General features: G+C 44.8%; 1 protein-coding gene across 1 annotated transcript in view; it reads right to left on the minus strand.

Moving 5' to 3' along the window:
- DHX8 (DEAH-box helicase 8) overlaps nt 1-8,870 on the minus strand; it is a 28,181-nt gene extending 19,311 nt beyond the window's left edge. Inside the window, exons 1-8 of the mRNA XM_028092739.2 lie at nt 8,660-8,870; nt 4,101-4,186; nt 3,311-3,383; nt 2,833-2,918; nt 1,875-1,984; nt 1,120-1,485; nt 500-644; nt 200-403 (exon numbers count right to left, since the gene is read on the minus strand). Coding sequence (XP_027948540.1) covers nt 200-403; nt 500-644; nt 1,120-1,485; nt 1,875-1,984; nt 2,833-2,918; nt 3,311-3,383; nt 4,101-4,186; nt 8,660-8,807 — 1,218 coding nt within the window. The 5' untranslated portion in view covers nt 8,808-8,870. The remainder of the gene's footprint in view (nt 1-199; nt 404-499; nt 645-1,119; nt 1,486-1,874; nt 1,985-2,832; nt 2,919-3,310; nt 3,384-4,100; nt 4,187-8,659) is intronic.
- Nucleotides 8,871-23,495: the final 14,625 nt, after the last annotated feature.

Here is a 23,495-nt window from a genome sequence, read left to right on the forward strand (position 1 = left end):
TAATCCCCACAATGCCACCACTGGTCCTGCTTCACAGATGAGGGCACTGAGGCACAAAGAAGTCAAGTAGCTTGGCTCAAGATCACATAGCTAGTAAGCGGCCAGAAATCACCCCAGGCCATTGAGCTCCAGGGCTCACCCTCCTAACTCTTATGACATGCAGAATGACTGTGTGACCATAACGGCAAATGGCCCCAACCTGTTTGATCTCCCACTTCTCCGGGTCAGAGATGCGGGTAAGGCGCTTGCGTTCCAGTGAATCATCCTCTACTTCAGGGGCACTGACAAGGGAGAGGTGAGTAGGTCTGTCCGGATTCCTCATGGAGGTCTCCTCATTGGTCTCCCCAACAAGATTTCGTCGTCGATTGGGGTTTAGATCTTCTCCAGTCTCTTGATCCACATCCTAAAGCACATACAAAAATGAGAACTAACTCACTTTCTGTCCTCTTATGTTTCCTTGGCCATCAGATGCAGAAACAAGACTGGATATCTCACTTACCTTCATACTCAGACTGGTCTTGGTCCCAGTGAAGGACAGTACTTTGACCTTCACCCTCTGGCCTTTGCTCACCACATCAGCCACATTGGCCACACGGCCTTCTCGACGGAGCTCAGAGATGTGCACTAGGCCTTCCCACCGCTTCCTAAGGGAAAGTCACAAACATCTGCAGCATGCCTAAAATATTTTTCCCCAACCGATTTCCACCCTTGTTGGGACTCAACAATAGGAAGTGGTCTTAAATGCAAAAACTTGAGAGAAAAGTACCAAGAAGGTGGTCAAAAAATAAAATAGTGGGGTGCCTGGGTGGTACAGTCAGTTAAGTGTCTGACTCTGTTTTGGTTCAGGTTGTGATCTCAGGGTTGTGAGATTGAGCCCGGCACTGGGCTCCACGCTGAGCATGGAGTCTGCTTGTCCCTCTCCCTCTACTACTCGCCCCACCCCCACACATTCTCTCAAATAAATAAAATCTTGAAGAAAAAAAAAGTCAAATTCTAACAACCTGATATGGTTGATTTGATTAAAGCGGAATTAATCATAACTTTTTAGAATGTGAAAATCCCCAGTGATAAGAGAAATTCTGCCCATCACGGGTGTGAAAGAAGAGTACCAGCCATTACCTTAATCCCTCCAGCTGCACAAAGCATCCAAACTGCATGATGCTGGTCACTTTGCCATTGTAAATGTCTCCGATGGCAGGCTCTTCTGGGGGAGGGCGGTCCACATGCTTATCCCGCCATCTGTCCAGATTCCTCTCCCCATACTTGTCCCGGTCCTTCCTGTCTTTGGGGGGACTCTGACTTCTGCTCCTTGACCGATACCTAGACTTCCCTTTATTCTTCTCCCGGGTCCTGGAGCGTGACCGGGAGCGGGACCGGTGTCTCCTCTTGTGGTCTCTATCACGGTCTCGGTCTCGGTCCCGCTCTCGGTCCCGTTCTCGGTCCCGGTCGCGGCTCCGGCTCCGCTTCTTCTTCTTCGTCTTGTCCCTAACAAATCAATAAACACCTGTTTGTAAAAGAAACCAGCCCAATTTCATCTCTGCATCCCCAAGCACCCAGCACAGTTCCACACACGTCAGGTGCCTACTAAGCGTTGAAGTGAATTAGAGTCCCTCTAACTGTGACACCCCTGAAGGCCAATAAAGAATGAGGTCACAAACATATTCAGCCTCCTTCGATCCAGACTTCTATCTTACGGACAACTTAGCATTTGCTGCGTAAATACTCTTTGCAGGGAGCAATGAAGTAGATCTAACAATGTGGTACATGGCCAGTCTAGATTCTGTAAACTTGCCCAAAATTTTGCTTAGTGGGTCCACAAAATTTAACTATCACAGTACCCTAAACCTCCAAAGGCTAAGACACTAAGAACAAACCGGTGCTCAGCATCTCTCTGCTTCTCCTGGCCCGCTGCACTGGGCATCAAGGCCTCCAGTTCCTTCAGGACATCCACAGCGACTTTCACATCATCCTCATCCAGCATGGTCTGTAAGAGCAGTGGCCGCCAAAGTCAGGAGAGGGGGAGAAAATCATGTGAGAATCTGCCCTCCAGATCCATCTACATCACTCCAGCGCCTACATCACTGACCACTTTATGTGAAGGAAGCAGAAACAGGTGGAGATTTCGAGCACAATTTGAGAGAGAGGCAGAAGGAATGAGCAAAGGCTCACTGCTACATTTAGCAAATTCCCTTTGTCCTTCATACAAGCCTACCGAGGGCAATCAGCCTAACCACCCCTCCTGTGAAAGCATCCAAGTGATGATTATAAATAGAAAACAGATGTTAAGGGGCGCCTGGGTGGCTCAGTCGGTTAAGCGTCTGCCTTCGGCTCAGGTCATGATCGCAGGGTCCTGGGATAGAGCCCAGAATCAAGTCTGCTTCTCCCTCCCCCCCCGCCCCTCCCCCTGCTTGTGCACTCTCAGGCGCATGTGCTCTCTCTCCCTCTCTTTCTCTCCATCTCAAATAAATAAAATCTTTTAAAAAAATAAATAAAAATAGAAACACTTAAAAAATTAGACCTTCTAACATGTAATAGAGCAAAAAAAAATCTCATTTCACATATCAGGTATCTGTTCTAGAGCTATTTCATACTTATGTCATATCCCTAACCACTGCTCCCCACAATTCTCAATCCCATTTCCCTCAAACACCATTCCCTGAACTGTAATACTATTCTATGCATAGTGTGTACTCAGGGAGTGATCCAACACTTTCAATTCAAAAAATATATGACAATGAACACAAACTTAAAGCTAGGAACTAATGAGACAAAAGGGACAAGAATGGGGGAAACACCCAGTTACAGCAGACATTCCCAAAATGGTATCAGTACCCGGACAGAAGGGTTGTCTGGCTGGCAAAGGACCGGGAAGAGTTCCTTCAGCTTTTCTTTTCCGGTTTTGGGTTTAACAACTGGATCTTGTTTCATCAAAGAGCATAAAGGGGTTAAAAAAAGAAAAGGATATATTTAAGATTTTTAACAAAGCACCTCAGTATCAGATTTGCATCAAACTAAAAACTGAATATGGCATTTTTCTACAAATTACTCACATATTACTATAAATATAATTTAATTTCCTAAAAATAACACTGATGACAAAACCCTCGACAAACTATCTGGGCATGTAGCGGAGGGTGTGTTAGGGGGATACATCAGAATTCACTTGGTTAGTTATGTCTTATGAGTTTAATTTTAAGTCACTTGTAAAACTTTACTAGACTGTGTACTTGGCTCTGGACAGGGAAAGAACACAATTTACAGAATGCTCACACTAAACCGTTCTGGAGGCTAAGCGCAGCCAGACACTCACCTTTGCTAGTAGAAGGCTTTGCTGGAGGCCGCATGGTTTGTATGAGGCGCAGCAAGTTACTAATAAGAGAATCCTTCCAAAAGAAACAGAACAAAAATTATCAGCCCCTGAATTATTGCCTAAAAACACTGGTTTTAGGGGCACCTAGGTGGCACTGTCCGTTGAGCATCTGACTCTTGGTTTTGGCTCAAGGTCATGAGATTGAGCCCCATGTCAGGCTCCATGCTCAGCTTGGGTTAAGATTCTCTCTCTCCCTCTGCCTCCCCCCCACGCACACATGCGCTTTCTCTCTCTCTCACTCTCTCTAAAATACATCTTAAAAAAAGAAAAAAACTAAGAAAAGGTGGTTGTATACCTGAATGGAGCTAAATGGAACAAATGAAGCACACAGTATCAATTTGATGGGCATGAAACTAGCAAAATAGCTTCAGAGAAAGCTGATTATTTAGGACTCTTTGGGGGGGGGAGTAATTTAGTTCCATTCAACCATTTTTGTTTTCCACTGTTTAGAATTACTTTCAAAACCTAGACTCTTTTGTTTTTGACTTCAGATCCATAGAACAAGAATATAAACACACATAAAGACTTAATGATGGAAATCTTGCCCCATTTTCCTAGAAAGGTATCACAGGAAATCCGGTTATATCACCACTGCTCAGTGGCATGAAAACATTACACACTTAATGGTTTCTTTGATTGGTATGTACAAATTATCTCCTTTCTCCATCAAAATCCTATGTGAAATCCTATCAGACATTAAAACAAAACAGGGGTCTCCAGGTACACATACCGTGAATTCGGCACCATTTTTGACCAGAGAAGCCTTAAAAGTATCAAAGGTGGTATTTTTCTCAGCAAGACTGATCACAAATTCAGCTGCAAAGGAGAAAAGGGATTAAAACTGGAATGGAGACTAGTAAAAAAGCACTTTCAAGTACATTAAAAGCAAAACCAATGAGCCTATCCAGCAGTCATAAAAACCAAAGAGCACCATCCAGTGAGAGTAAAGAGAATTCAGAGCACCAAGATTATCCAGGTATGTTCCAGTTAATTTTTAGAAATGCAAAGAAGAGGGAGTCTGGGTGGCTCAGGTGGTTAAGCGACTGCCTTCAGCCCAGGTCATGATCCTGGAGTCCCGGGATCGAGTCCCGCATTGGGCTCCCTGCTCGGCAGGGAGTCTGCTTCTCCCTCTGACCCTCTTCCCTCTCGTGCCATCTCTCTCTCATTCTCTTTCTCTCAAGTAAATAAATAAAATCTTTAAAAAAAAAAAAAAAGAAGATACTACTAGAGAATGGCTCACCAGGCCCTTCAGTGCATCAAAGGGAGAAATATCTCCCCTCCTCTCCAGATCATCATACACTTCTCATGAGACTAGCAGCTGTGCGCATTGCCATACAGACTCCAGAGGTAACGATGCTCAAAAGCAAGAGCCCTCCTTCCCCACCCCTCATGGACGTACACAGTAGGATGCTTTCTACAGTTTCAGGAAGGTCAGACCCAATCCATCCACGAGAGTCAGGCAGCTGCTGGGTGGTACAGTCTCCAAGTTGATCAAAGACTCACTTGCCCCCCAAATTTTTCTCTACAAACCTGCCCAGTGTTTGAAATGTCTAATATTAGAGCTATTTATTAAGTAAGAGACTTACGGAAGAAAAGTGCATTTTATGAGGGGCTGAGACAATAAGCGTCACGCTGTGAAGAAAATGGTAATGATTTCATCCTGATTTTAAACCTAAAACATAACAATAATAGCATGGGAGCACCTGGGTGGCTCAGTCATTGGGCGTCTGCCTTCGGCTCAGGTCATGATCCCAGGGTCCTGGGATCAAGTTCCACATCAGGCTCCCTGCTCCACGGGAAGCCTGCTTCTCCCTCTCCCACTCCCCCTGCTCGTGTTCCCTCTCTCGCTGTGTCTGTCAAATAAATAAAATCTTAAAAAAAAAAAAAACAAACAATAATAGCATGGAAGATCTGGATAACTAATATAAACTAGTGCCACCATACCAATTCCGAGCTGGCATTTGCCTTTACCTTTCTGATGACATTAAGTAAAAGCCAAATGCCATGGGGCTACATGGACACAGCTTATGCGTAACAACGCCAACGGTTAAGGCTTTGTGACCACCTGCCACATGCCCAGCGAACACTATGCTAAGTGCTTCACGTGAGTTATCCCCAGGATCCTCACAACAACCCTCATTGGTAGGTAACATTATTGTCCTTTTTTTTTTTTTTTTTTTTTTTTTTTTGCAGATGAGGAGGCTAAGGGTTTGAGATACTGACCTACCCAATAATAACTGGTGGAGCCAGGATTGGAACCCAGGAAATCTGACTTCTGAGCCCACATTCTGTAGAGAAATGTGGAGGTTAAAGTAAGCCACGTGGTGCTAGGCATGCAAAGCTCTACAGACTATTCCAAAGCAATCAGCAGCATATTCACACTGCAGCTGTCATTAATCAAGTTTTTTTTTTAATTTTCAGAATTATATGGGGGCATCATTAAATTAACTGAACTATCAAGTTTTTTTTTTAAGTGAGCTCTACACCCAGTGTGGGGCTGGAACTCACAATCTGGAGATCAAGAGTTACATGCTTACCAAATGAGCTAGCCAGGTGCCCCAAAGATGAATTAGTGGTTAAAAACAAGTTCAGTGCTGAAAACAGGAAAAATAATGACACTGATTTAAGTGATAATACATCAGGGTGCTTGGGTGGTTCATTCGGTTAACCATCTCACTCCTGATTTCAGCTCAGGTCATGCTATCAGGGTGGTGAGATCGAGCCCTGCATCGGGCTCTGCGTTGGGTGTGGAGTCTGCTTAAGATTTTCTTTCTCCCTCTGTCCCTCCCCACCAATCTCCCTAAAAAAAAAAAAAAAAAAAAAAAAATTAAAAAAATGATAATACATTAAGGCCAAAATCAAAAGAATCAAGTCAATAAATAAAACGTAAAAGTAGCAAATATACACCTTTTAGTTATTAAAACCACTCTGGCAATTTAGTTTCAACAGAACAATACTATCTATCACATTTTTCCAACTTTAGTTACTTTAATGTTACTAGTTTTATAAATCTGTGTTTAACACTGTGATACTGTGATTTCTAAGAAGAAATATGTGTTTGGTCTTCATCCCCTTTCCAGGCACAGCACTCCTAAAAACCCTTGGAATTTCAGAAGTGTGGAAAGTGAAAAAGGTCTTCTGTTACATTAAGGAGATGACTTTAGGAAAGCTCCTAAACAAGGGTGAGGCTGAGAGGGCTGGTTGCCAGGGAAACCAACCATGTGTTTACAGGCTGGAACTTTCAACCCCACCCCTGACCTCTGGAGAGGGGGGAAAGGGGGCTGGAAATTGAGTTCTTTTACCAATGCCCAACGATTTAATCAATTATGCCTTTTTTTTTTTTCAATTATGCCTATTATAATGAAGACTCCACAAACACCCAAAAGGACTGAGTATGGAGAACTAGTGGGGAGGTGAACACATGGAGATTTGAGGACAGTGGGGCACTTAAGAGAGCCTGGAAGCTCCTCAATCTTTCCCACATACCTTGCCCTATGCATCTCTTCCATCTGGCTGTTCCGGAGTTATATCCTTTTATAATAAACCGGTAATCTAGTAAGTAAAATGTTTCTCTGAGTTCTGGGATCCACTCTAGCAAATTAATCAAACCCAAGGTGGGGGGGTCATTGGAACCTCTGATCTTAGTGACTGGGTCAGCACAAGTTGACAACCTGACCTTGCAAATGGCATCTGAAGTTTGAGGTGGGGCAGTCTTATAGGTCTGAGTCCTTAACCTGTGGGATCTGATGCTATCTCCAGGTAGATAGTGTCAAAACTCAGTTCAATGCAGGATACCAGCTGGTGTCACAGAACTGCTTAACAGTACTGGCAAAAACACACATCACAGAGGGTGTCAGGGGCGCCTGGTTGGCTTAGTTGGAAGAGCGTGCAACTCTTGATCTCAGGTTCGTGAGTTCAAGCCCCACGCTGGCCACAGAAATTAAATAAATAAATATTTTTAATAAATAAATGGTGTCAGAATTACAAGCAGAAGAAAACGTATTTGTGATTTATTTGCAAATTAAATGGGGTCTTCAGTTACATATGGGCTAGAAAATTATGGAGTTTATACCTCATTTTATTTTTGTATATAATGAGGTTAACATCAAAACGATTTAACACTGGCTCAGTAAACGTTTGCTGAACGAAGGAACACACAACCCAGACAGCAAACTACAAGATTGTCACTCATTACCATCTAAAAGAGAAGGAGAATGAAGAAAAATGATACAGGACAAGCACATCTTGACTGGGAAGCAAGAAAAAAGTGAACTAAAACATACTGGCAGCAGGGCTTCTTCCTAGGTGCAACACGGTAACCCCGCGAAAAACACATCATCCCCATTTCACAGATGAGGAAAACAGCTTCTGGGACATTAGGTATCTTACTCAAGGTCACACATCCAACCTCCCTGACCCCTTTTGTCACATGCCCTTTCCCTTCCATCTCTCCCGTTGATGACCTCATCTTCATTTAGAAAACACAACAATTAAATGGCAGTCTCTCCCTCATCTTCCTACCACCAATCCCGAAACCTATCTGCATCCACGACCACATTCTCTGTCCTCCTTCCTATTAAAATGGATCAAGCATCCCTGTACCTCTCAAAGGTCAACCCCTCCATTCATGCTCTTGATTCCATCCATCTCTTTGCTTTCATAAGGACTCCACCTGCCTGTGGCCTTAGCTCTAGCCCCCTGGCCTTTTTCAGTTCCGCGTTTTGGTACATTCTGTCCCCAAACGCCTAAAAAGTGGTTGAGAATAGTTAAAGGCAGACTTCAAAAGGCTTGGGATTCCAGATTGGGCTCACATTTGATATATAATTTTGAGGAGGATTACTTAATTACTCAGAACCTTGTTTTCTTAATCGAAAAACAGATAATACTATCTCATAGGGTCGTGTGAAGACCAAGTAAGATAATGTAAGTAAAGCACTGTGCATAGTATCTGCCCTGTCAATAAAGGTCGGCCATCATGATCGTCATTACAGTGCGGCTGCGGCTGCTGTCGTTGTTAACGCTGTTTAACTAACTAGGGCGGGGGAAGCAAGGAGCAGGAGCGACAGCCGCTCCGGGTTTCACTGACAGCTCTAGGCAATGGTTTGTAACAGCTCAGCCTGGAGGGTTCTCATGCGGGGGCCATGGCCGCGGGTTCCCTGGGCCCAAGTATCTGCGACAGAGAGGGAAAGAGACTCACAGGGACACACGCAGTCAACCCATCAGCCCCATTTCTCCCTCCGCTTCCCTCGACCCCAAGCCCAGAGGCCGCAGGGGCCTCCCCGGGCTTACCCAGATCCTTGTCGTTGATCCCCAGGTGATTGTCCAGCTCGGTGCAAACTTTCGACACTAAAGACAGATACTCGAGTTTGGCGAGTTCTTCTGCGGGGCCTAGGTCTGCGGTGGTTACGGCTCCCGCCAGGGCCACAACCACCGCCATGCCTACGGCCGCCACCAGCCAGCTCTACTGCCGGCCTTCTGAGCTACGCCAGGTCCGCTCAAGCTTCCACTTCCGGGTCGGCGCACGTCCCTTTTGTTTACAGTAAATTGAAAACTTTAGGAACTTCCCATGACGCAACCGAAGAATCATAGAGATCAGACAGGAAGTGCTTAAGGAAGGAACGGCCAGGTAGGTTACCCTACACGCCGGCAGCGCCCTCTACAGGACAGCGAGATTCTCAATCGGCTCTCAGGCCCGGAAACGTTCACTTTCAGCGTTCTCCCACCTGACGTCGGCAGAGGGCGACCGTGGCCTGTGCAAGGGGCGCCAAGGAGGTCACGACCCCCACGCCTCCTGCGCGCCTGCGCTTTGAAAAAAGGAACTTGGGCGCCTGGGTGGCTCAGTTGGTTAAGCGACTGCCTTTGGCTCAGGTCATGAGCCTGGAGTCCTGGGATCGAGTCCCACATTGGGCTCCCTGCTCAGCAGGGAGTCTGTTTCTCCCTCTGACCCTCTTCCCTCTCATGCTCTCTCTCTACCATTCTCTCTCTCAAATAAATAAATAAAATCTTAAAAAAAAAAAAAGAAAAAAGGAACCTGAATTCAAGCCTGGAAAAGGCCAAACTTGCTTTATAGCGGTTCCCTCTATTCCTCTATTGCGTCTTCGTGGCTCGTGACTATCTGGAGCGATTCTGTAACAAACCAGTAGGCATGGGGCGCCTGGGTGGCTCAGTCGGCTAAACGTCTGCCTTCGGCTCAGGTCATAATCCTGGGGTCCTGCGCATAGAAAACTACAAATGCCAGTTACTGTAATCCTAAGGGCGAGATAATGGTCACTGTAAAATTCATCTGTCAGGTACAGATCCCCTCAGTCTGAGACCCCAGAGAACCACCTGGCTCATCTCTTGTGAAAACCGCTTCTCAACTCCGGATTTTCCCGTGCCAATACCCTCAGAACTTGTGCCCCCAAAAAGCAGCTGTGCTGTGAACCTAATTAGGGGGTCCTAAGCTGGGGTCTCCCAACTTCTATTTCTGGTCTCCATTTTCCTTTGCAACAGCTCTAAGGTGAGGTAAGGATTTTCCCACACTGCACTGCTCTGTGTAATGAATAAGGAAATGAAGGCACCCGGAGTTAGTGGCCCTCCAATCAAGCAAAAGGGAGGGAATCAAACCCTTTTGCTTTTAGCTTCAGGCTACATTTACACGGCTGCACCTTTGGACTCTGTCCCTCCAACAACTCACCATGGACTAAAAAAATGACAGCGAAACCCCTGGAGCAGTAGCTCTCACTGACTCCAAGAGTTCCATGTTTCCAAGTTCCTAAGGAATCAGTGCTGCACTGATTCTTTTTCCTCATGAATGGAAAGGAAAATCCTGCTCTTGATTCAACGTGCTCAACTTGCCAGCTTGGAGTTAGGATATTAGGGACTTATTCCATTTGACTTCTTTTCTCTGTGCTTCTCTGCTTTTAGAAATTTTGTATTTATATTCTGCTTTTCTCCAATATTTAACTGGAAGGGGAAAACATGGAGTTTGTTTTGTCTTAAAAGCGCTGTGGGGGAAAGGGCTATAGAACCACAATGGGTGGTGGTAGTAGCAGTAAGTACTGTAAGAATGCTTAGGACTGGGGAGCCTGGGTGGCTCAGTCAGTTAAGTGCCTGCCTTCAGCTTGGGTCTTGATCCTGGGGTACTGGGATCAAGCCCCTAGTCCAGCTCCTTGCTGGGTGGGAGGTCTGTTTCTCCCCCTCCCCCTGTTCGCATGTGTGTGCGCGCTCTCTCTCTCTCTCAAATAAATAAATAAAATCTTTAAAAAAAAATTATCTCTCTCCCTCTGCCCCCCTCCCCTGTGTGCTCTCTCTCGAATAAATAAATAAATAAAGTTTAACTTTTAGCACTCTTAGGATTATTTGGGAATCATTGAACATACGTCTCAACAGTAAATATTAACAGCAAAACTTACTAAATTTTATTTACATATACATGTTTTCAAGAGTGCAAGTTTGTTACACGATACACATATTTCCTGCAACACCAAGGAATTTTTTGAAGCCAAAGGAAAAGAAATAAAAGCAAAGATAATGGATAACTTGACAGCCCAAACACAGATGCACATGGAATCTTCCTCTCCCCTTAAGAGACACTGAATCAGGGGTGCCTGGGTGGCTCAGTCATTAAGCGTCTGCCTTAGGCTCAGGTCATGGTCCCAGGGTCCTGGGATCGAGCCCCGCATCGGGCTCCCCGCTCCGCGGGAAGCCTGCTTCTCCCTCTCCCACTCCCTCTGCTTGTGTTCCCTCTCTCGCTGTGTCTTTCTCTGTCAAATAAATAAATAAAATCTTTAAAAAAAAAAAGAGACACTGAATCAAATGCAGTCCAAAAGTGGATGTATTCTAATTGTCCTTTGGTTATTATATATATTATATTAAATATTATATATCATATATAATATTTATAGTGTTATATTAAATATTATATCAGATAAATACATTTAATTGCCCATTATTATTATACTGCTTTCCTTAGATAGCTTCCATGTGGCCCTTGTAACACAGCCATTGACAGTTACCTGTAAATAATTTACCTTCACCAAAAAATATGTTAAAACAAATAGCCTATGCTTCATCACCACCCACACCACCACCCATTATGGATAAGAAATGATCTCTCACCACCTTCTTTGTAGTAACAAAGACTTTGCTTTGATGCCTATTCCTAGACTGATATATGTGTTGGGCCCTAACCGCAATCCCCGCATTATTTCTGCTCTGTCCCAGAGACTAGTCACAGCTGCTGGCATTTGGGTAAGAAGTTGGGGCAGGTAGGAAGCAGAGAAGTAGTGAACCTCTTAACAGTCCTGGATTGGATGGGGGAGGGCAGAAATCACCTAAGTGTGTGTAGCTGAAAGGTGGCATCCTCAGGGAAGTTGGTGAGAAAAATCACAGGACTTCCTGTCTCCAAAACAAAATGGTATTGCTGCAACCAAGACAGCCCTAGCTTTTTCTGCTGGAGTAAAACTCAGACCTTAGGGGAAACACCTCTGCTCTGGAAGGCAAAAATCAGAATGATTTGCTTCTAAGCATATAACTGCCACTCAGCTATTCATTGTTATTAATGCAGGGGGACTTCAGAAAAAATGGCCCCTCCTTCATTGCTCCACTGAGGCCCTGACCCAGCCTAAAGACATCGATGAAAATGGCCTAAACCCTTTCATCTGCGGTCCTTCCTGATAGGGACAGGACCCCAGAAAAAATGAAGGAGTGAAATCCTTCTTTGACTTTTCCCCCAAATTCTTCTCCAGATTTGAATCAATTCATCAAAATACTTTGGACCCGGGCACTTTGGTAAGTTCTGGAAAGGACCCTTAGAGATCTGGAAGGTGGTGGGAAGCCATCAAGGAAGAACTAGAATACTCTAAATGCTGAACTCGTGGCTGGTTGGCAGAGCTGTGTTTACAACTCTGGTCTCTCAGCTGCCTAAACATGAGGGCAGGTGATTGGAAGACAAAAAACAAAGCAGGTCTGCTCCCGGTCATCTGGGGGCAGTTGGGGGAGGGGAGGGGCCAGCCCAGGGCCAGGGTCATCTCACAGGACAGTTTCTTCTGCTGCAATCCATTATTTGTCAGCCTTATCTTTTTATGCCCAGGCACAGCCTCAATTTTGCCCTAAATGTCCCTGACCTAAAATTCCCTCTCTTGTTAGGCCATCAACCTACCTTTTGGCTGTAGATTCTCCAAAGCTTTATAGCATTAGGCAAAAAATATTCCTCCTCAACAGGCCTTTCTTTCTTTCTTTTTTTTTTTTTTTTTTTTTTTGTCACAATCAAGTTTCCTCCTTCCTCACTTTCAGGGCTATCTTAAAAATATCAGGAAAAAAGAAAAAAAAAAAATCAGACACCCAGACACCCTTATGAGGTGAACTTTGTAAAAAAAAAATTATTCTCCCATCTCCACTTCCTCATCTTCTGTGAGAATGGTAAGGAAGTTTCACATACTTATTTACGAGTTAATCACCCTTTAAGTGACCCTGCTTCTTAAACTTAATTTAAGTTGGGGGGCGCCTGGGTGGCTCAGTTGGTTAAGCGACTGCCTTTGGCTCAGGTCATGATCCTGGAGTCCCGGGATCGAGTCCCGCATCGGGCTCCCTGCTCAGCAGGGAGTCTGCTTCTCCCTCTGACCCTCTTCCCTCTCGTGCTCTCTATCTCTCATTCTCTCTCTCTCAAATAAATAAATAAAATCTTAAAAAAAAAACTTAATTTAAGTTGGTTTTCTTTTTTGAGGTGCCTGGATGGCTCAGTTGTTAAGTGTCTACCTTCGGCTCAGGCCATGGTTGCAGGGTCCTGGGATCGAGCCCCGCATCAGGCTCCCTGCTCAGCGGGAAGCCTGCTTCTCCCTCTCCCACTCCCCCTGCTTGTGTTCCCTCTTTCGCTGTGTCTCTGTCAAATAAAGAAATAAAATCTTAAAAAAAAAAAAAGTTGGTTTTTTTTTAAGTTTATTTATTTTTTAGCAATCTCTACACCCAACATGGGGTTTGAACTCATGACCCCAAGATCAAGAGTCACATGCTCTTCAGACTGAGCCAGCCAGGCACCCCTAGGTTGGTTTTCTTTAAGAGGAAACTTTTAAAAGTCAGTATTGCAAGTATGGGCAACAAATTGACAAGACACATTAGGCTTCTTTTTTCTCTAACGATTTTTGTAACCTCTGGTTTCTGATTGAGGTAATTCTTTAGGAACTTTTAAGGTTTTCCTCAGGAGAGATGCTAAAAGCAAGCCCAACCAAGAAGCGTATTGATGGGAAGAGACCAGAATAAAAGAGGGGCCGATCCATTTGCAAGCCAAACATGTAAACAGCTGTCCGGTTAGTCCTAGACCAAAGATCTGGGTGAATCTGCATGTTCTTGCCACTAACTCAAAAAACTGCTGCTCTGGAAACTCCACTTCTTCTTCCAAGTGAAGGAAGATGAGTTTCCAGCGTGGCCTCCATCCAAAATCTGGAGTGCCCCTCAGAGCAAGCTATGCAAGAGTCCTTCCCTGGCCCTCCAGGCCCTGAGCCTCAGGGAGGAGAGCTTTGGTGGGAGCATAGCGGCTGCCTGCCCCCTCCCCTCCCCCCCATGCCTAGAAGAGCTGCCTCTCCATTTTGGGTTTACAGCAATTATGGTGATTTATGCCTCCAGAGTGAAAATTAGCAATCTGGTGAGGTAACTAAAAATGAATGCATCTCTTCCTGGACTTCACTCCACCCAGCTGAGCCACCCAATAAAACCAGCATATGGGGCAATTAGAGAGCCGAGCTCCTGCTTTCAGAGCTCAGCAGAAGGAGGCAGAGTTCCGGGGCCTGGGCTCCCCTGCCTGGTTCAATAATGATCACAAGTCCTAACAAGCATCCCCTCTGCCCCTCTCTAGTGCCCCCAGTCATCTTGTAAACACAAGCCTGTGGGTCCACCTTTCAAAGTCATTTGTTCCAGGTCGACTATGTTACCCTCTTTTGTTGCAAACTGACCGAAAGAGGGGAAGGGGAAGTAAGGATAAACCTCTATCACATGGGTATATGTGGGGCAAAGATATTTTTTCTTCTTAGTCATATATTTGCCTTGACATGACCCAGGAAGACTGATCTTCCCTAACTTCCACAGCCTACACTCAAATATTGGTGTGAGTGGGGCACCTGGGTGGCTCAGTCGATTGGACGTCTGACTCTTGATCACAGTTCAGGTCTTGGTCTCAGGGTTTTGAGCTCGAGCCCCATGCTGGGCTCCATGCTGTGATCCTTTAGAGTTGGAAGGGATTTAAGAAATAATGTAATCAAACTCATTCTGAGATACTGAGTTAATTGGTCTAAATATGACCTGGGCATCAGGATTTTGAAAAGTTCCCAGATGAGTCTACTTTGTAGCAAAGTCTGGGAACCACTGCCCCAATCCCCTAATGCATGGTTTCTCAACCTCAGCACTACTGACATTTGGGACCAGGATCACTCTTTGTTGTTGGGGGCTTCCTACTCATTGTACGGTGGTTAACAGCATCCTCAACCTCTCTACCTAGTAGATGCCAAAAGCATCCCCTCCCCCCAGTTGTCACAAATGTTAAAATGTGTCTCCAGAGGGGCTCCTGGGTGGCTCAGTTGGTTAAGCGTCTGCCTTCTGCTCAGGTCACGATCTCCGGGTCCTGGGATCGAGCCCTGCATCGGGCTCCCTGCTCAATGGAGAGTCTGCTTCTCCCTCTCCCTCTGCCACTCCCCCTGCTTGTTTTCTCTCTCTCTCTCTCTCTCTCTCTCTGACAAATAAATAAAATCTTTTTAAAAAGTCTCCAGAGATTGCCAAATATCCCCTAGGGAGCAAAATCAGTCTGGTTAAGAGCCACTGCCCTAATATCTTCAGTTCCCATCTTCCTTGGCTTGTGGGTAACATTATAAAAATGCTCCTTAAGAAGACTCTCCTTAATGTGGCTTTCTCCAATACTGCCCTCTGACTCAGTAATCAAGGACATATTGATATTCAAAACATGTTTACAGAGTGGACCTAGAAGTTGCTCACATGTCTTTTGCTCACCTCCCCTTAACCAATTATCTGCTAGGGACACAAGAAATGTGACCTTCATGGTGGCAGCCATGCCTAGCTAAAAACTGCGGTTCTGATCCTACAGTACTTTCAGGTCCTGTCTTTTTCCCACTTTCCCCACTTCCCCCACTTCCCACTGGCTGGATGTGCAGATGTGGTAGTGTTGAGTCATCTTGGACCATATGAGCAAGGTCATGACCCCGGGGCTGTTGAAGCAAAATGACAGAAGGACCCTGAATCTCTGACCTCCCAGAGCCATCATACCAGCCCTAGACTGCTTACTCCTGAATTGTTATGTGACAGAGAAAGAAATATACTTCTGGGGAGACTAGTTGGCCACTCTTGAGCATGCAACTCTTGATCTTGGGGTTGTAAATTTGAGCCCCACATTGGGCTTAGAGATTACTTAAAAATAAAATCTTCCAAAAAAACAAAAAATGAAATACACTTCTGTCTGGGTTAAGCTACTATTATTTGGGTGTTCCTATTATATCAGCTGAACCTACAACCTTGACAGATTCAGTCAAGTTCAACTATCACTTCCAGCAACGCTCAGATCTGTCTCCAGCCGCTGCAACTCTCCCAAGCTCTGAGTCCACATTTCAGTTATCTATTGGGAGCGGCAGCTGGATATCCAACTAGGATCTTTAACTTGTATCTCTAAACCCCCCACTAACTCGTCCTGCTATTTTCCCTAGTGCTGCTTAAAAGACATCCCATTCTCCAAGTTGCTCAGGCTCCAAATCTTTTTTTTTTTAATCTTTTTTTTAATTGTATTTATTTATTCATGAGAGACAGAGAGAGGGGGAGAGAGAGAGAGAAAGAGAGGCAGAGGGAGAAGCAGGCTCCCAAGGAGCAGGGAGCCCGATGCGGGACTTGATCCCAGGACTCTGGGATCATGACCTGAGCCGAAGGCAGACGCTTAACCATCTGAGCCACCCAGGCACCCTCTCAGGCTCCAAATCTTAAGGGCACATCTGAGTCATCCCACAGAAGTCCATCCCGAAGCCTTGCATGTGGTCGGCACAGAAAATGTTCCTCAAGTTCAAGGGCTCAAGAAGCTTTGCCCAAAGCCACACATCTAGTTAGAAATGTTTTGCTAGATGATGGAGACTGCACATTCAGATGATAGACAATTTCCTGCTTTTTTTTTTATGGGGCTGACCATGTCATGAGGACACGGGCTTCTTAGGAAAAGGTAGTGATTTGAGAAATTCTAAACTACAATTTAAATAAGTGTTCTGCCATTTTGAGCCTTTGGCATACCATGGCACTCTGATTATATCCATGTGTCTGTGTAATATAAGATACAATATCAGCATTTTATGTATTTTCATGGAGGAGATGTGACTCTTCACCCAAACATGCTCGTGCCTGCCTAATTCATTGTGGGCCAGGAACTGTTTAGAATACTGAGATATTTTTGAAATTAAGACTCACTGTGGGATCCTCTGGGCCAATTTTAAGCAAATCAGAGGATACCATAATCAATATTTGAGCCATATGGCCTGCTTTTCCAAATGAATTGTCTGTAGCCAATCCTGTTTATGTGTCCATGATTTTTTTTTTTAAGATTTTATTTTTATTTTTTTGACAGAGAGAGACATAGCGAGAGAGGGAACACAAGCAAGGGGGAGTGGGAGAGAGAGAAGCAGGCTTCCCGCCGAGCAGGGAGCCCGATGCGGGGCTCGATCCCAGGACCCTGGGATCATGACCTGAGCCAAAGGCAGACGCCCAACGACTGAGCCACCCAGGCGCCCCAATTTTTTTTTTTTTTGAGCTACAGAAAGGGAATCAGTGTTCCTTAAGTACCTACTTAGGCATGTGGCTAAATGCTCTAGTGGTTATCATCACAGCCTGAGGAGGTTAAGTAGGGACTGCAAGATACAGGAAAGCGGGGAGATAGGCAGCAGGGCCATTTGGCCAGGCCTCAAATGATGGGGTCTCCAAATTTCTCTGCTTTTCAGAAGCAGATTTGAGCATGGTTGGTTTAAGCCTTGAACTATATCCTCCAACTCTTTCTAAAAGCCATTTGCCCCAGTTGCCTTGGCCCGGACTAGTCTTTCACAGCTACGTGTAAATTCCAGCTGAGTTTGTGATCAAGAAACTATCCCCTTGGCCACTTAGGAGACAGTGTTACTATCACTCCAGCTCACAGGGAGATCTTTCCTCCTCCAGAGCACAAGGGAGGATCCTCTTTGGGTATCATCTAGCTATTCCTATGAATATAATAGAAAAACTGATTAATGGCACATACTCTTGTAGATTACAAATTGCATCTATAATAATCCATGTTATCAATATACTTGTTTATTATAATTTTAAATTTCTGATTCATAAAAAAACTATTCCTTATAATTTTCTACATTTTACCTTTCCCTTTATTCATTTTAAACCTGGTTTACATAAAACAGAAAGATTTCACATTCGGTTATGTTCTTTTAGGCCTACACCAGTGCTTTTTGTCTTTTTGTCCATTCTGTAATAATATGCTTCAGATCAGTTTGCATTTTTTAATACCCACAGAGTTTCATTCACCATTTTTAAAGGTATTATTTAATTAGACACTGAATTCCAGAATTTAGGTCTTGCCCAGGAAATAATTTATTTAAAAGTAACTGCTTTGCATACTTTTGGTATGTGAAAGTAAATATTGCATGTCACCAAATGTCTTTGTATTAATACATTAAAGATTCCCAGTTTGTCTCATTATTTTTCAACCCCCAATACTAGCTAAATCTAAGGGTAGGATGGAAGTATCAAAATGTCATTATGTCATTGGATAGTATGATTAGTCTCATTTTACATATGATCAAGCTGAGTCTCAGAGGTGAAGAAACTGTATCATTGGGTTATCAGCCAGACTCACAGTGAATGTCCCGGATCTCTGGAAATAGTTTTGTCTCTGCTGCCTGACACCCTCCCTCCCTAACCTTGCCACATCGGATTGGTCTAGGACTGACACCCCACCCATGCCAGGCCAATCAGACTTCTTTTCTAGGATATTTGATATTGGAATAGAGGAAAGAGACCAGGCCTTCTCTAATGGTAATGTTATGATCCATGAGACACAAGAGCTACCAGAAAGCATGATCCCCTCTCTGGAAAGAAAGCCAAACGGAAAGAATAAAGCCAAACACATTATAGAGGGGGAAAAAAAAAATCCATGGGAGAGAGTGTCCTGGAGGTATTTAAGTCCCTGACTCCACTTATCCCAATTCTAGATGCTCTTGGATCCTTCCACTAAATCCCCCTTTTTGCGTAACCTGAGTCAAGTGGTCTTTATGCACCTGGCAACTGGGGAGTAAAGAGGCCTGGACTAGAGGAGGTGACCCCTGAGCCTGTGGCTCTTTCTGCCACAGTAGATCAAGTTCACCTGATTGCTCAGATCTTGTGCCAGACAATGTGAGAATGAACAGCACAAAGGCATCAAACCCAGCCCTTCAGCCTCATGTGATTTGCACACATATTGAGCTTCAGTTTCCCACACACTGTGTGGGAAGCCGATGTTCCCACCGATGTTGTACATTTAAAAATGACATGTGCACCTTAGGGCATGGGCTCGGAAGGAAATGTTACACTCCTAGCTAGGTGTCTACACTGGACTTGGGTGGCATGGTGATAATGAAGCCACACCCAGACAAACTCATACAGGCTTGGGAGGATGGGAAGGGAAAATGAAAGAAGTAGAAAATGTGAGCTAAAGGCAAAGATAACAGACCTCTCCATGGTTATATGCTTTGCTGCTCCCAAAGTCCCTTCCCACTCATCATCTTGTTTTGGGTCCCATGGCAACCCAAGAGGGATAGAGAGCAGGTGCAGTTATTAACTTATATTTTACAGAGAAGACTGTGAAAAGATATGTACCCCAGTGCAAGGAGCATAGTAGGTGCTCGTTAAACTCATCCCTTCACTTCATGCGCTACCGATGTTCAGATGTTCAGCAACCATTTGATGAATGAAAAATGTGGGGCCAAAGCATGAAGTGACTCGTCCGATGTGACACAGCTAATCAAGGGCAGAGGGGGCACTAAAAATTGGGTTGCATCACTCTGCACCCGACTACAAGATGCTGTGAGCGTTTCTAACCGCTTCATGAATTCATGTAGTGCAAGTACAGAGACCTTAATTCTCTACTGCATGAGAGAGGCAGTGCCCTTTGCCACCTCTCAGGCTTGCCAGCCAAAAGTTCTTCAAATAAATGTTTACCGGCCATAGGCATTATTAGACCTTCTAGCACTGAAAGGTCTTGCTTCCCAAGCAAGCTGTTTCAGAAACCTAGGACTCCAGCGCAAAAATGCTCAAGAAAAAAAAAAGAGTGATTTCTACAGGAGCTAGTGAGTGATTTATGGATGAGACATGCAGTCCCAATTCCCTTTTTGCTACTCTCAATGGCATGCGAAGCAAATTCGAGGAGGCAGAAGGACATTCCATTGCCCAAGTTGTGTAAAAGGGAACTGGAAACCCTGCCCTTGTATAGCAGGCTGCCCCAGTGGCAGAAAACGTGATTTCTCCTGCTGAGCATGTGAAGATGATTGAGGCCTGTCATTCCTTTATTTCCTTGTCACCAGAAGAATATCAGTTCATGCAGAAATTAGATCAAAATTTAAATGGGGCTGAAGGCGTTGCTGTCACTTGGGGAATCTCCTCCAGCTGAAGTTGCAGAAGCTCTTCCTGCACCCCCGGGAGCCATCTGTCACTAATTCCCCCGGCACCCAACAGATGCTTCTGTTCCCTGGGCAGGCAGAATCAGCTGGGTGTGAATCTCCAACTCAGATCTGTCTTGGACAATCCGAATTCCTGGCTAGATTCCAACCAGACCCGATCCCAAGGAAATAAATAGAGTAAGTCCCAGGGGAAAATGATTTGTTTCTTAGGGCAGCCTCTTTGGGGTCAGTCAGCCACAATCACCTTGGCATCCCCTTGGGCTCCGGAGAAAATGAGCACTCAGATTTATCCCAGGCCCCAGGGTGGCTCCAGGCACTTGGTAATTCAAGCCAGCAATGCAGCAGAATGACTGAGTGGTGCAGGATAAATGCTTAGCGGTGCAGCCACCCCGTGGTTGACCATCTCAAACCTCAAGGGAAGGAAGGAGATTGTAAATTGCATTGGTCCACCTACGTTGATGAACAGTATCCAGAGAATTTATTAATACCAAAGTCAGGCGCGGTGCCTGGGGGGCTCAGTCGGTTAAGTGTCTACCTTCAGCTCAGGTCATGATCCCTGAGTGCTGGGATTGAGTCCCTCATCGGCTCCTTGCTCATGGAGGAGTCTGCCTCTCCCCTTCCCTCTGTCCCTCCTCCACCCGCTCCTGCTCTCTCTCTCTCTCTCTCTAATAAATAAATAAAATCTTAAAAAAAAATGTTCACCAAAGTCACCAAGAGACTGACTTAATCAGGCCACGTTGACCCTTTATAATGACCACACACCTTCCCAGCGCTAGGAGCACTCCAGTCTGAAATAACGCAGGTGCCTGGACCACACGGCACCTCTACCAGTTGGATGGTCCTAACTGACTTACTGGGTGAGGATCTCTTAGGTTTATAGAGTCATGAGGCCCTAAGTAAAGCTTCTCAAGAGGTCAGCAGCTGTCCTAAAAATGTTATGTTTCGGGATTTGGCAGGATCGTGACCTGAGCCGAAGGCAGACACTTAACCGACTGAGCCACCCAGGAGCCCCAATATCCACCTAATTTTTAAATCTTGTTTCCAGGAATGTATGCTACAGACGTGTGCACAGAAACATGCAAGGCTACATGTCCAGAAGCACAAAGATGTTCATTGCCCCCCTGCTTATATTAGTGAAAATCACCCTAATGCCCATCACCAGGGAAATGGTTAAATGAATTGCAGGACAGCCATATGGTGAGCAGCCAAGAACTGGCACAGTGCTATGATATCATTATTTTCTTCTTTCTTAAAGAATAGATGATACAGATGGATACAAACACACTTAGAAACATATGTTTTTATACATATCTAATCTGGAAAGAAGCACAAGAAACAGGAGAGAGAACTAAGAAAGGACACTTAATTTTCTCTATATCCTTGTATACAGTTTAAATAGTTAAAACGGAGCATTATCTTTAAATTTTTTTTATTTAAGTTCAATTAGCCAACATATAGTACATCATTAGAGTTCAGTTATTCATCAGTAGCATATAACACCCAGTGCTCATCACATCACATCCCTCCTTAATGCCCGTCATCCAGTTACCCCATCCCCCTATCTTTCATTTTTTTAAACTGTTTTTTTTTTTTTAATTCTATTCGTCGATATTTTTTTCAGAATGATGTCAGCCCAGCATCTGTCTCACCTGACCATTGTCTGGACCATTAATTACCCAGTGAGCTTGCCATTGAACTTGATAGGCTTCTGTGAATTGTGACTCCAAGGTCCCTTTCCTGCCCACATCTGTAAGGGGAAAAGGTTCAATCACCTGACCCCATTATAGGTGGGTGATTCATGTGGTTGTACGATCATTTCTTCCCAGAAACAGTGATAAACAGAGACCGAATCAGTTAAGGGGGACAAATCCACATTGTTAATTCTCTTTCTGACCATCTGAAAACATACTGTCAAAAGAAAGGGTGGGGGTGGGCACCTGGGTGGCTCAGTCAGTGAAGCATCTCACCATTGATTTCCACTCAGGTCACGATCTCGGAGTCACGATCTCAACGTCATGAGATCAAGCCCCAGGTCAGTTTCCTGCCTAGCAGGGAGTCCACTTCTCTCCCTCTACCCCTCCTCCTTCCCCTACTCTCTCTCTCTCTCTGAAACAAATAAATCTTTAAGGGCGCCTGGGTGGCTCAGTTGGTTAAGCGACTGCCTTCGGCTCAGGTCATGATCCTGGAGTCCCTTGGATCGAGTCCCTTGGATCGAGTCCCTTGGATCGAGTCCCTGGATCGAGTCCCGCGTTGGGCTCCCTGCTCAGCAGGGAGTCTGCTCCTCCCTCTGACCCTAACCCCTCTCATGTGCTCTCTCTCATTCTCTCTCTCTCAAACAAATAAAATCTTTAAAAAAATAAATAAATCTTTAAAAGAAAGAAAGGGTGGGGGCGGGATGGGGAGTTATTGTTTAAAAGGTAGACAGTTTCAGTTTTGCAAGATGAAAAGATTTTGTGGATGGTGGTGCTGGTTGCACAAGGATGAACGTACTTACTGCCACGGAACCGTATGCTTCAAAATGGTTAAGATGGTCTATCTTACGTGCATTGTACCACAAATTACTAAATTACATTTCACACAGCCATTAGATCATGGTTTATTTTTTAAATGATAACAAGAAAATAGAACAAAAGCAAATGCCCCCTTTGGATTACATCCTATCCGAAAGCAGAATCAATGCCAGCCATTGGAATTTTGGCAAATCAGGCCCACTCCCTTCTCAGAACAAAACAAAAAGTCCTTCATCTATCACTCAGCTCTAAAGAGATCTATTCTCTCTATGACAGGGTACTATTTAAAAAAAAAAAAAAAGAAAGATTTTTGCAGGACACCAGGAAGGGAGACTCTTGTAAAGCACCGGGAGAGATGAAAATTAATTGGGAGCCCTTGAGGGTGACAGATGAATAATGGACCAAGGTGCCTGAAATGAAACCGTGGCCCTTCCCCAGGGGGCAAAGCAGAGACATCCCCTGCAGCTTGTGCTGCAGGTAATTATTTCCCCATGTGCTCATCAGTCACCCATTAGCATTCAGTGGCCTGGCCTCATCACATAGGAGATGCCCGACTCTGGCCAACTCAGGAAAACCAGGGACGTGTGGCAAATTCTGCATTTGAGAGAAGCTTACTAACTGCAGGCTAGTAATCTGTTGGGTGAGTGAAAGGGGAAAGCTGGCTCTCAGTCCTGGTCCCGATTTCCAGTTCAAATCTGGGCAGGCTACAGGTCTGGAAAAAATGCTTCTGCCCTCAGAGATTCTAGAAAAATTATAAGTAGGAATCATTTTGAAAAATCTTTCGAGCCAAGAAAAGGCATAGGTCTACATCCCCATTCCCACCCAGAGGCTGGCTGCTTCCTTTGCTGGTACAAGTGTTCTCCTAACTTCTTTGAGCCTTAACTTTGTCATCTCTGAAGTGGGAGAATAATAGCGCCTCTAGGCAACAAACAAGCAAACAGATAAATAAGGAAACAGGATGAT

This window comes from Eumetopias jubatus, unplaced genomic scaffold (assembly GCF_037043125.1).
Source record: "Eumetopias jubatus isolate StellerSeaLion01/CBP00866 unplaced genomic scaffold, mEumJub1_p1.0 scaffold_10, whole genome shotgun sequence".
In the NCBI taxonomy this organism is placed as follows: domain Eukaryota; kingdom Metazoa; phylum Chordata; class Mammalia; order Carnivora; family Otariidae; genus Eumetopias; species Eumetopias jubatus.